At 38.2% G+C, this 13,346-nt stretch overlaps 1 protein-coding gene across 2 annotated transcripts in view; it reads left to right on the top strand.

Moving 5' to 3' along the window:
* Cd46 (CD46 molecule) overlaps positions 1-13,346 on the top strand; it is a 40,574-nt gene that overhangs the window by 17,920 nt on the left and 9,308 nt on the right. For both annotated transcript variants that reach the window (XM_029475675.1, XM_021168790.2), the window contains exons 7-9: positions 501-548; positions 7,825-7,866; positions 11,653-11,688. In XM_029475675.1, the coding sequence (XP_029331535.1) occupies positions 501-548; positions 7,825-7,866; positions 11,653-11,688 (126 nt within the window). The remainder of the gene's footprint in view (positions 1-500; positions 549-7,824; positions 7,867-11,652; positions 11,689-13,346) is intronic.

The following is a 13,346-nucleotide window of genomic DNA, read 5'->3' as shown; positions in this document are numbered from 1 at the left end:
AGCAAAATCTTGCTGGCTTATGCAATAGTGTCTGGGTTTGGTAGCTGATTATTGGATGGACCCCCGGGTAGGGCAGTCTCTGGATGGTCCATCCTTTCGTCTTAGCTTTAAACTTTGTCTCTGCAACTCCTTCCATGGGTATTTTATTCCCTATTCTAGGGAGGAATGAAGTATCCATGCATTGGTCTTCCTTCTTGATTTTCTTGTGTTTTGGAAATTGGAATACATTCTTTTTATAATTTATTTTTAGTTACTTTATAGGATTTGTATTTGTAAAATACAAAGATATAATGAATATTCTTGTACTCATGTCTGTGCAATTACATATGTAAATCAAACATTCATAAACCAAATCCCTAGAAGTATAATGATAAAGAACAGGAAGTATGTGTATTTTTACTTTGATAGGTAATCTTTTTGAAAATTTTAATATTAGAATTAAGTCCATAATTTTGTATTAATATGTCAAATGAATTGATAGACTCCATTTATTTTTCTAGGTCCTAGGCCTACTCATCCTACCAAGTATCCAGTTTATAATTATCCAGGTTTGACAGTTCTTCAATTTAACTAATGTAGTTAAGAGTTCTATAAGATATAGGTGAAAAATAGTGTCATTTTTAATTTCACTTCTTAATTAAAAAAAACTGAACTTTTTGGGGGATAGATCTGTCACTATGATGCTCAAACTCTCCTCATATCCTCAACTCAAGTGATCTTTGCCTTTAGGTTCTTGCCACCAAGTCCAATGATCATTTACTCATATTGTCCCTATTTTTCTAAAATATTTTTATTTGAATTTAATAATTTTTATAAATTAAAACCCTTTTAATATGAAATGAATGTTTTTCTAGTATTTTTGCTTATACTAATAATTTTAGATTTCTATACTGTTTGATATAGATTTATTTTTATACATTTAAATTATATAAATAATGTTGCCAAAGTTAATTACTACTAATATTTTTAGGGTTGCCTTTTATTTGATTTTGTACATCAACCTTATCTTATTTTTTCTTTCATTTTTTTCCTCATTATTTTATGTGGTGTGTGTGTGTGTGTGTGTGTGTGTGTGTGTGTGTGTGTGTGGTGTGTCTATGTTTTTTGCATGTATGTGGATGCAAGTGTGGGTATTTGCAAGTACTTGTGGAAGTCCAAAGTTGATACTGGGGATCATTTTCCATTTCTCTTCTACCTTATTCACTGTGACAGGATGTCTCAGTCAAACTCAGAGCTCACAAATACAGCTAGCCTCCAAGGCTAGAAATACAGGTAGACTGCCTATATTTATATAGGTTTCTGGGGATCAAAACCTCAGATCATCACTCGTATGTATCAAATGTTTAAGCCCTAAGCAATCTCCTCACCCCATCTTTTCTCTTTCTTTTTAAGCAAAACTTATATCAAACTGCATATTTTCCTTTGGGTTGTTCCTTCCACTTAACGTCTTAGATTGGGATTTATTTCAAGTTAGTCTCATAATAGTTGCATATTACATATCATAGTTTACTATTCTCCAAATGGTCATGTGTGTCCACAAGTTTTACATGATTGGGTGATTATATATTAATTGTTCCACCAATGTCTTTAAGTTGTATGTTATATAAAAAGCTTTAGGTAAGGATGGGGATGGAGAGATAATTCAGTGGTTAAAAGCCATTCCCACTCTTGTTCAGGACCCTGGTTTGATTCTCAGTGCCCATGTAGAGTGGCTTACAACCACCTGTAACTCCAACTTCAAGAGAAATGACACTCTTTTCTGGCCTTCCTGGGTACCTGAATACACATGGCACACACACGTATACACATACACACACACACACACACACACACACACACACACGCACACGCACGCACGCACGCACACACGCATATAGAGACACATGAATTAAGAAATAAAAATAAAGTTTTAAATAAAAAGCTTTTGCTGTTTCCCTGGTGGGAATTACATAATCTCAGACATATATCTGCATTTGTTGTACAGAATTGTTAGTACATTTGAAACGCATAATGATGTCTGCAGGGAGAGGTAACAGGGTTCCTCCCTCCCTCGTTTCCATTTAGGGACTAAGAAGGGCTGATGTAGGTGAACTATAAGCAGAGTTTCTTCAGCTGGGAAGAAGACAGCTTGTCCCCTTTCCATTGTACATAAAGGCACAGGTATTATGGCCCTCTTTCTCCTTTGAACTCTAGTCATTCCTGGGTCAGATTTGTCTTTTTTAAACTACAGTACTCTTATTTTTTTAATATTTGAGATATTTTTTTTTAAAAAATTATAGATCACTCTGTTAATTTTACAATTTAACCAGACAATTCTAGTGAAACCAATTCCCCTTCATTATCCTTAACTGAAATTTCCACTGTTAAGCAATGACTTCCCTTCCCTCTTGCTCCCAGCACCTGCTTGAACACTGCTCTCCTTGTTTCCCCTTATGATGTTGTCTGTTCTAAGTACTTCCTACAACTAGATAATACAGCATTTGTCCTTTTGTGTCTTGCTTACTTCATATAGCAAAATCCTTTTAAAACCATTTTGCAATTCATGTAACTTTCTTTCTTTTTTCTTTTTGATTGGATATTTTCTTTATTTACATTTCAAATGCTTTCCCCACTCCCCTTCCCCCTGCCTCTATGAGGGTGCTTCCCCACACACCTACCCACTCCCATATCCCGCTCTGGCATTCCCCTACACTGGGGCATAGAACAACCTGAGGCCCAAGGGCCTCTCCTCCCAATGATGTCCAACAAGGTCATCCTCTGCCACATATATGGCCAGTGCCATGGGTCGCTCCTTGTGTATTCTTTGGTTGGTGTCCAGTCCCTGGGAGCTCAGTGGTGTGTGTGTGTGTGTCTGGCCTGTTGACACTGTTGACACTCCATGGGGCTGCAAACCCACTCAGTCCTTTCTCCAACTCCTCCATCTGGGACCCCTGAGCTCAGTCCAACGGTTGGCTGCAAGCTTCTGCCTCTGTCTTTGTCAGACTCTGGCAGAGCCTCTCAGGAGACAGCCATATCAAGCTTCCATGAGCAAGCACTTCCTGGCATCCACAATAACATCTGGGTTTGGTGACTGTATATGGGATGGATCCCCAGGTGGGGAAGTCTCTGGATGACCTTTCCTTCAGTCTCTGCTCCACACTTTATCTCCATATTTCCTCCTATGAGTATTTTGTTTTCCCTTCTGAAAAGCACTGCAGCATCCACAATTTGGTCTTCCTTCTTCTTAGGCTTCATATGGTCTGTGAATTGAATCTTGGGTATTTTGAATTTTGGGGCTAATATCCACTTCTCAGTACCCTTATGTTGGCAGGAATTTCTGCTGAGTTTTGAAGAAAACAAGCATTCAAGCCATATTGCCAAGTTAGTAGATGTGATTAGTATCATTAGGTCTTACTTTTATTTCCCTAATATTAGTGAAGTATTGAGCATCTTACCATGGGCTTGTTGGTCATCTATGTATCTTCTTTTGAGAAATATCTATTCAAGTCCTTGGGCTTTTCAATTTTGGTATGCTGTTGATAAGTTTTAAGAGTAATTATTATATTCTATAAATAGCTTATCAAATATGTAATTTACAAATATTTCCTCTCATTCTGTGCATTGCTTTTCACTCTGTTAGTGTCCTTTAGTGCACAAAACTTTTCATTTTGATGAAATTCAATTAATCTGCTTTGTTCTTACTGTTACCTATACTTTGTGTCACACTCAAGATATCAGTAAGACCTAAAATCATAAAGTGTTTCCTCATATTTTCTTTTAAAAGTTTTATAGTTTTAGACATTATCTTTAATAATTTGATCAATAAGGGTTTTTTTATTTTATTATAAAGCTTTAGCTCATTCTTTAGGCTGAAAATATCTAAATTTCCAGCACCGACTGGTGAAGAGACTGCCCTTTGCCAATGACTGTTCTTGTGCATCCTTCTTTAAAATCACCTTAAGTGTGTATGTGTGTTTACTTTTGAGTTCTAGTCTATTCCATAGGTCTGTAATGCCTTTCTTTATCTCAATACAATGCTGCTTTAATTAATATATATTGTAGTACATTTTGAAACCAAGAAGTATGAATCCTCTCAACTTTGTGTTCTTCAGATTTTATACTGATTTAGGATAGATATTTCTACTTCTGAAGAAAGAATCATCACAATTTTAACAGAGGTTACATCGACTCTGTAAACTGCTTTGAGTATTAAATAATTTTATAAGTATTAAATAAGTAAATAGTTTTTGTCTAGCAAACACAGGATGTCTATATTAGGTTTTTGTTGTTATTATGACAGAACACTATGAGAAACAATTTAAAAGGAAAAAAAAGATATATTTTCATTGTTTCAGAGGTTCTGCTAATACCACTGCTGTGGACCTAGGGGAGGCAGCAAGCACATAGAGGTGGGGGTGTGTGACAGAGGAGTCTACTCATCTTCTAACAGCTAGAGATTGGAGAGAAACAGACCCTATATCCTCCAGCAGGGCCCACTTCCTAGTTGCTACCACTAATGCTGCCATCAAGTTATATATCTAACAATGGATTCTATTAATTTAACCAGAGTCCACAAAATGCCACCATTTTTCAATGAGTGGGTCCATCAATTGAGTTCGAAGTCTTCAACACATGAGCTCTTTAGGGATGCTTTGTATACAAACTACTACCATGAGTTTCCATGTATTTATCTTTTTAATCTTTTACTGCAAAGGTTTATAGATTTCTCCCTGTAAGACTTTTACTGCCTGGAATTATTTTTAGATTTTACCTTTTTAAATGTTCTGTTCTTTTCTTTTCTTTTCTTTTCTTTTCTTTTCTTTTCTTTTCTTTTCTTTTCTTTTCTTTTCTTTTCTTTTCTTTTCTTTTCTTTTCTTTTCCTTTCCTTTCCTTTCCTTTCTTTCTTTCTTTCTTTCTTTCTTTCTTTCTTTCTTTCTTTCTTTCTTTCTTTCTTTCTTTCAGAGTGTATCTTGTCCTGGTGCTTTCTTATTTATTTATTTATTTATTTATTTATTTATTTATTTAATTTATTTACATTTCAATTGTTATCACTTTACCCGGTTTTCCCCCTCCCAGAAGGCCCCTATCCCATTCCCCTCCCCCTGCTTCTATGAGGGTGTTCCTCCACCCACTCACCCACTCTCCCCACCCCCTGCCCTTGAATCCCCTACCCTGGGGCGTAGGACCAAGGACCAGATCTCCTCCCATTGATGCCTGACAAGGCAGTCCTCTGCTACATATGCAGCTGGAGCCATTGTACTCCTTGGTTGGTGGCTTAGTCCCTGGGAGCTCTGGGGGGGAGTGTATGGTTGGTAGATATTGCTGTTCTTCCTATGGGGTTGCAAACCCCTTCAGCTTCTTCAGTCCTTTAACTCCCCATTGGAGACCCCACACTCAGTGCAATGGTTGGCTGCAAGCATCTGACTCTGTATTTGTTGGGCTCTGGCAGGGCCTCTCAGGAGACAGCTATATCAGGCTCCTGCCAGCCAGCTCTTGTTGGCATCCACAATAGTGTCTGGGTTTGGTGGTTGTATATGGGATGAATCCCCAGGTGGGGCAGTCTATGGATGGTTATTCCTTCAGTCTCTGCTCCACACTTTGTCTCTGTAACTTCTTCCATGGGTAGTTTGTTCTCCTTTCTAAGAAGGACCAAAGTATCTGCACTTTGGTCTTCCTTCTTCTTGAGACTCATGTGTTTTGCAAATTGTATCTTGGGTATTCTGAGTTTCTGGGCTAATATCTACTTATCAGTGAGTGTATATCATGTGTATTCTTTTGTAATTGGGTTACCTCACTTAGGATGATTATTTTCTAGTTCCATCCATTTGCCTAAGAATATCATAAATTCATTCCTTTTAATAGCTGTGTAGTACTCCATTATGTAAATGTATCACATTTTCTGTATCCATTCCTCTGTTGAAGGACATCTGGGTTCTCTCCAGCTTCTGGCTATTATAAATAAGTCTGCTATGAACATAGTGGAACATGTATCCTTATTACATGTTGGAGCATCTTCTGGGTGTATGTCCAGGAGTGGTATTGCTAGGTCCTCAGGTAATACTATGTCCAGTTTTCTGAGGAACCACCAGACTGATTACCAGAGTGGTTGTACCAGCTTGCAATCCCATCAGCAATGGAGGAGCATTCTGCCGCAGTCTCTGACCCTCAGAGACAAGAACAACACGGACACCAAGACGGGTTCACGCAGCTTCCACAGCTTCCTTCTTTACTTGCAGCTTTCTCACTTACAGCTCCTTTTACTTAGGGCAAGGGCTATATTTATACAGTAGCAGCAACTGACCTCATCTGGCTCCACACCACCTCATCCAATCAGAATCACACACGCTCCAGGCACGAGCTCAGATCGGTCACAGATAGGCTGACAGATCCAGATCATGAGGGATAATTTAACTTGGCAGGCAGTTTATGCATGCAGTTTCACTGTGCATGTTCGGGCAAGGCAGTAAACTTGTGGGTTTCACGGGGCCTGGCAATGGGCCAGGGCGCCATCTTGGCCCATGTGGCTGCACCCGCTTCCCACAGTGCTCCTCTTTCTCTACATCCTAGTCAGCTTTTGCTGTCACCTGAGTTTTTTATCTTAGCCATTTTGACTAGTGTGAGGTGGAATCTCAGGGTTGTTTTGATTTGCATTTCCCCAATATCTAAGGATGTTGAACATTTCTTTAGGTGCTTCTTAGCCCTTCGAGTTTCCTCTGTTGAGAATTCTCTGTTTAGCTCTGTTCCCCATTTTTAATAGGGTTATTTGGTTCTCCGGAGTGCAACTTCTTGAGTTCTTTGTATATATTGGATATTAGCCCTGTATTGGATGTAGGATTGGTAAAAATCTTTTCCAAGTCTGTTGGTTGCCATTTTGTCCTATTGACAGTGTCCTTTGCCTTATAGAAGCTTTGCAATTTTATGAGGTCCCATTTTTTGATTTTTGATCTTAGAACCTAAGCCGTTGGTTTTCTGTTCAGGAACTTTTCCCTTGTGCCCATGTATTGGAGATTTCCCCCCACTTTCTCTTCTATTAGATTCAGTGTATTAAATGCTATTCCAAATATAGTTGTCATCATTTCCTTTTCAAAGTAATCATTGTTCTTTGTGTGTTGATTTTGTATTCTGCAACTTTGCTCAACTCATTAGTTTTATGGAAGACTGTCTACACAAAAGCACATGTCATGGCTGGGACTGTAGCAAAGTAATAGTGCAGTAATAGGCTACCATGTTTAAGCCTGGATTCAACTCCAACAGCACAAGATCACATCATTTTCGAACATATATTTTTATGTATTCTTTTCTAACTTTGTAATCATTTTGTCTTTCTTACCTAATTGCTTTGGCTAGATTTCAATAGCATATTGACTTTAAGTGGCAAACAAGGGTACCCATTCTTGTTCCTGATTTTAGAGGGAAAGTTTTCAGTTTTTCATTATTGATAAAATTATCTGTGGGATATTCTTATATGGGATTTATTTTGCTGAGAAACTTTTCTTCTATTTCAGGTTAATAACTAAAATATTTATTGAGCCTACTCAGTATCTTTAATTTTAAGTAGAATCTCATGAAATTTACAGACTAATTTTGAGAGTATATGAAAAAGGAACTGTGTATACTATATACCACCATATAATATCACTATAGAGTTAGGGTTATGGAATATTAGTGGGCAGGAAGTAAGTTAATAATGAAAACATGAAACTGTAGAGTTTTATGATGCTACTCAAAATAAGAAATATTAATGAGATATATAAGGAAAATGAAAGTTTAGGAGCTTTTTTTATTAGATATTTGAAATGTAAATAAATACTTAACTCATTTCCCTTTCTTTCTTTCTTTTTCTAGGATATCCTAATCCCCGTGAAGGAATATTTAGCCAAGAATTAGGTTATTATCTCAATTATTTATATCCCTGAAATATGACACCTTAACAGTTTACATGGAAATATCATATATTTCAGTTACTAGCAGTTAAAGAAACAGCCTATCTTGTCAGTAGTGATAATTGACATTTAGGATTACTAACTTTGGGCTGACACCATGACAAATGTAAGTTCTACCATGTAGAGTGATAGCTAGGAAAGTGTGGTTTCAGAGAAGGGCCTTTATAATAGGAAAGTTAGTCAGCTGGTGTTAAAGTACATAAAATACAAACTGCTTCCCAGTGTCTGATGTACACAGACCTTAAAGTGCTATAAGTTGGATTAGTTTTTTTTCTGTGAAAGATTAGTTTAACATATTTTATGTAGGCTTCAGTTTATACAATATACATTAAACAAAATCAAGTATAGTTACAGCAGTTAGAATTCAATAAAATTTAAAGACTTATGGTAAGACAAAAATCTGCTACATTTTATTAGACTAGATTAGTAATGATTACTCTTTTTTTTAAAAAAAAGATTTATTTATTTTATATGAGTACACCATTGCTTTCTTCAGACATACCAGAAGAGGGCATCAGATCCCATTACAGATGGTTGTTTTCCACCATGTGGTTGCTGGGAATTGAACTCAGGATCTCTGGAAAAGCAGTTGGTGCTCTTAACTGCTGAGCCATCTCTCCAGCCCATTATTGCTCTTCTTAAAAATTACTTTTGGCTTATTTTTTTATATAGTTGTGTCTCCATATGCATCAGAGATTATGTCTGATAAACCATGGTAAATTGCATATCCTGAGTTGAAAATGCAATTAGCATACCTATCTGAAGATTATTACCATGGTCAGAGTTGATTTCACTCAGGTAATCCTGGATCTGTAGGAACAGAGGCTTGCCAATGCTGCCAAAAATCTAAGATATAGCCTTATGTCATATTGCTAACCCAGGCAAAAGTCAAGATACACAGTTCAACACTGGGAATATGCCAATCATACCAATGTAAAATGAAAATCATTTGGTCAAACCATTACAATTTGGGAACTTTCCATGTATACTTTAGCTTCAAATTTTGTTTTTACTATGTATCACTATGCCAGTAAACCCAGTGCTTTCTTAAACTGTTAAACATGTGATAACTGAAGAGCAGAATGAAGATTAACATTTTATTCTTTGACTGACAGCAATTTAATAAAAATTATGCAACTTTAGAAGCAAATACTTTACTAGACTTAAATACTTCCAAAATTTAAGATTTTGTAGACTTTAATGTTGTCTGGTGGCCTAATTAGCATTAACTGTTAATTTGATACCACCTAGAGTAACTGGAAAAGGCAGTGTCAATTAAGGGATTGCCTAGATCAAGATTGGCTTGCAGGCATGGGGAAAGGGTGTTGTCATGACTGTTGACTTATGTAGGAGAGGTCTGCCCACTATGGACAGAACCTTACCCTAAGCAGATGGTTCTATGCTGTTTAGGAAAACTAGTTAAAGAGGAATGGATACAGAAAATGTGGTACATTTACACAATGGAGTACTACTCAGCAATTAAAAACAATAGCAAGCACAGAAGTGGATGCTCACAGTCAGCTATTGGATGGATCACAGGGCCCCCAATGGAAGAGCTAGAGAAAGTACCCAAGGAGCTAAAGGGATCTGCAACCCTATAGGTGGAACAACATTATGAACTAACCAGTACCCCGGAGCTCTTGACTCTAGCTGCATATGTATCAAAAGATGGCCTAGTAGGCCATCACTGGAAAGAGAGGCCCATTGGACACACAAACTTTATATGCCCCAGTACAGGGGAACACCAGGGCCAAAAAAATGGGAATGGGTGGGTAGGGAAGTTGGGGGGAGGGTATGGGGGACTTTTGGGATAGCATTGGAAATGTAATTGAGGAAAATACGTAATAAAAATATTAAAAATTAAAAAAAAGAAAATGTGGTACATTTACACAATGAGTACTACTCAGCAATTAAAACAATGAATTTATGAAATTCTTAGGCAAATGGATGGATCTGGAGGATATCATCCTGAGTGAGGTAACCCAATCACAAAAGAATGCATGATATGCAGTCACTGATAAGTGGATATTAACCCAGAAACTTAGACTACCCAAGATACAATTTGCAAAACACAAGAAACTCAAGAAGAAGGAAGAGCAAAGGGTGGATACTTCGTTCCCTCCTAAAATGGGGAACAAAATACTCATGGAAGGAGTTAAGACAAAGTTCGGAGCTGAGACGGAAGAAAGGACCATCCGGAGACTGCCCCACCTGGGGATCCATCCCATATACAACCACCAAACTCAGACACTATTGCATATGCCAGAAAGATTTTGCTGACAGGACCCTGATATAGCTATCTCTTGTGAGGCTATGCCAGTGCCTGGCAAATACAGAAATGGATGCTCACAGTCAGCTATTGGATGGAACACAGGGTCCCTAATGAAGGAGCTAGAGAAAGTACCCAAGGAGCTAAAGGGGTCGGCAACCCTATAGGAGGATCAACAATATGAACTAACCAGTACCCCCCAGGACTGTGTCTCTAGTTGCATATATAGCAGAGGATGGCCTAGTCGGCCATCAATGGGAGGAGTGGCCCTTGGTCTTGCGAAGATCATATGCTCCAGTACAGGGGCCAGGAAGCGGGAGTGGGTGGGTTGGGGAGCAGGGTAGGGGGACGGTTAGGGTTAGGGATAGCATTTGAATTGTAAATGGAGAAAATATCTAATAAAAAATAAAAACAATAAGAAAAAGAAAGCTAGTTAAAGCTGGGCAGTGATAGTAGTGTTCATCTTTAATCCCAGCATTCTAGAGTCAGAGGCAAGTGAATCTTTAAATTTGAGGCCAAACCCTAATCCCTGAAACTCTGTAAATTTGAGGCCAGCCCAGGTCTACAGAGCTAGTTCCTTAAAGAAATGAAGAAAAAAACAAACAAACAAAAAACAAAAGAAAACCTAAAAAACAAAATAAAGGTAGCTAAGAATGAACCTTCTATCAAGCCAGCAGTACCTTTCTTCATGGTTTTGCTGCATTCCCTTAACTGTGAGTTTCCTGGTTAAAGGTAATGTACCATGGAATAGTTGACAGGCCTGCCTTCAAGTTCTTGCCTTGACTTCCCTGAGTGAACTGTAACCCCGACAAATTCTTTCCTTCACTAGGTTGCTTTTGGCCAGAGTATTTTATCTCATTAATAGAAAGAAAACCAGCATATCCAGTCAGTCTATTATGATTGTTTAAATTCCTCTGCATGGCTTATCAATGTATGCCGACATTGTATCTTGAGCATGTCACATAAGTACTCTGCTACTGAGTTATACCTCCACTTCTTAGGTTACACTTTGAGAAGGGAAGGTCTTTGGTACTTAGGATTATGTTTTAATTTGGAAGGCAGAGGTGGGGTAGGATGAGGTTGTAGGGAGGAAGACAGGGCCCTGATAGGATAGAGTATTATTTGTAAGAACTTCAAATAGTTTCTGTTTAATTAATTTATAACATTGTACAGATCCACATTTTGGGAATAATGGATTTCTTTTTAAAAGTATGAGAAATTGTATAATGTATACTGAACCAAAGCAAATATAGGAAGATAGTATATTATGTAATGATTTTCCTCTATTCAGTGATCCTAATTGTTCTGTACTAAACAAACTGATGGAGTAAGAAAAGAAATAATACTAAAATTGAATTTCACAAGTTGTGACTTGGATTCATTAATGACTGTGTTCTCTTAAGTGTGCATTATCTGAACTAATCTAGAGACTTCTAAATGTCTGTCTTCTTTTTTCTTTAGATGCATGGATTATTGCTTTGATTGTTATTATATCAAGTAAGTATCCCAAACTTTTCACTGCTTAAATTTGCTACTGTAAAGCAGCACTTTAAAAAACAAACAAACAAACAAACAAAAACAGGGTTTTGTTTTTTTTTTTGGCTTGTATAGTTTTTAAACTTGAAATTAACTTGAAAAAACTTGGTCGTTTATGTCTTACCTTTGTTAACTTATATTATTTTTTCATTTTTATTGTTTTTTAAAATTTATTGACATTTCAAATGTTATCCCCCCTTCCGAGTTTCCCCTCCACAAACTCCCTATCCTCTCTCCCCTCCCCCTGTCTCTATGAGGTTGCCCTCTCACCCGCCCACCCACTCCTGCCTCAGCACTCTAGCATTCCCCTACCCTGGGGCATCGAGCCTCCACAGGACCAAGTGGCTCCCCTCCCAGTGATGACAGATAAGGCCATCCTCTGCTACATATTCCCTCTGGAGCCAGGGGTTCCTCCATGTGTACTCTTTGATTGGTGGTTTAGTCTCTGGGAGCTTTGGGGTGTTTGGTTGGTTGATACTGTTGTTCTTCCTATGGGGTGGCAAACACCTTCAGCTACTTTAATCCTTGCTCTAACTTCTCCATTGGGGTCCCTGTGCTCAGTCTGATGTTTGGCTGAGTGCATCCACATCTGTATTGGTCAGACTCTAGCAGAACCTCTCAGGGGACAGGTATACCAGGCTCCTGTCAGCAAGCACTTCTTGGCATCAGCAATAGTGTCTGGGTTTGGTGTCTGCAGATGGGATGGATTCCTAGGTGGGGCAGTCTCTGGATGGCCTTTCCTTCAGTCTCTGCTCCACTCTTTGTCCCTGCACTTAACAGGAGAAATTCTGGTTTAATACTAATATTAATTATTATTAAAATATCAATCCAGAACTTATATTATTTCATATTCTATACGTCTGCTTAGAATTAGCCTGCAAGCAGTGTGTGCTTTCTTAAGGTGACATACTATGAATGTTCATCCTAAGTATGCTTTTGATAATTTTTTAAATTAAGCCAGGGATCTCCTCTTTCTTACTGTGGTATGTGATTCCAGGGACTTGGATTTAGAGAATAAAGAGTCTTGATGGAATCTAAATCTATAACTCCTTATCACTGAATTATAACTGATTTACTTTTTTCTGCTTAGATTTTGAGTCTTGGCAGTCATTCCTGATGGGGTCCAGTAATTCCTTCCCCAACCACACAAACACTGATCTCAGTCAGAAAGGTATAGTGTATTGAGCATACACCCCGAGGTCTAGTCGACTAGGGTCATGGTCTGCATTCAGGAACTGAACCATGCCCTGAGCTAGGATCCTCCAGGGGTCTTAAGCCCCAAATCCACAAACATCTGTGCCAAGTTATTTCATCAATCAGGGTTTAGGATAGGGGATTTCCTTAGGAACATGCCTTTGTGTACATTGATCCTGCTCTCATTGGTTGGAGTATTCAACTGTGGCAGGGGACCTGGCTTGTCTAAAATTCATGCCCTGACTTGCCCACCAGGATGGGACTTGTCTAACATTCATGTCTTAACTTGCTAACCAGGATGTCAGTCGGCTACATACATGTCTCTTTCTGCCAAGTAGGATGTCAGTTCCCAAAGAGGTCTTGGGAAATAGTTTCTTATATTGGTGCAAGTGTCTCTCTTATGTTGAGGTCTATCCCACAGGCAG

The sequence above is a fragment of the Mus caroli genome, unplaced genomic scaffold (assembly GCF_978045245.1).
Source record: "Mus caroli unplaced genomic scaffold, Mus_caroli_1 scaffold_1, whole genome shotgun sequence".
In the NCBI taxonomy this organism is placed as follows: Eukaryota; Metazoa; Chordata; class Mammalia; order Rodentia; family Muridae; genus Mus; species Mus caroli.
This window is presented reverse-complemented; position numbering and strand designations above follow the sequence as displayed.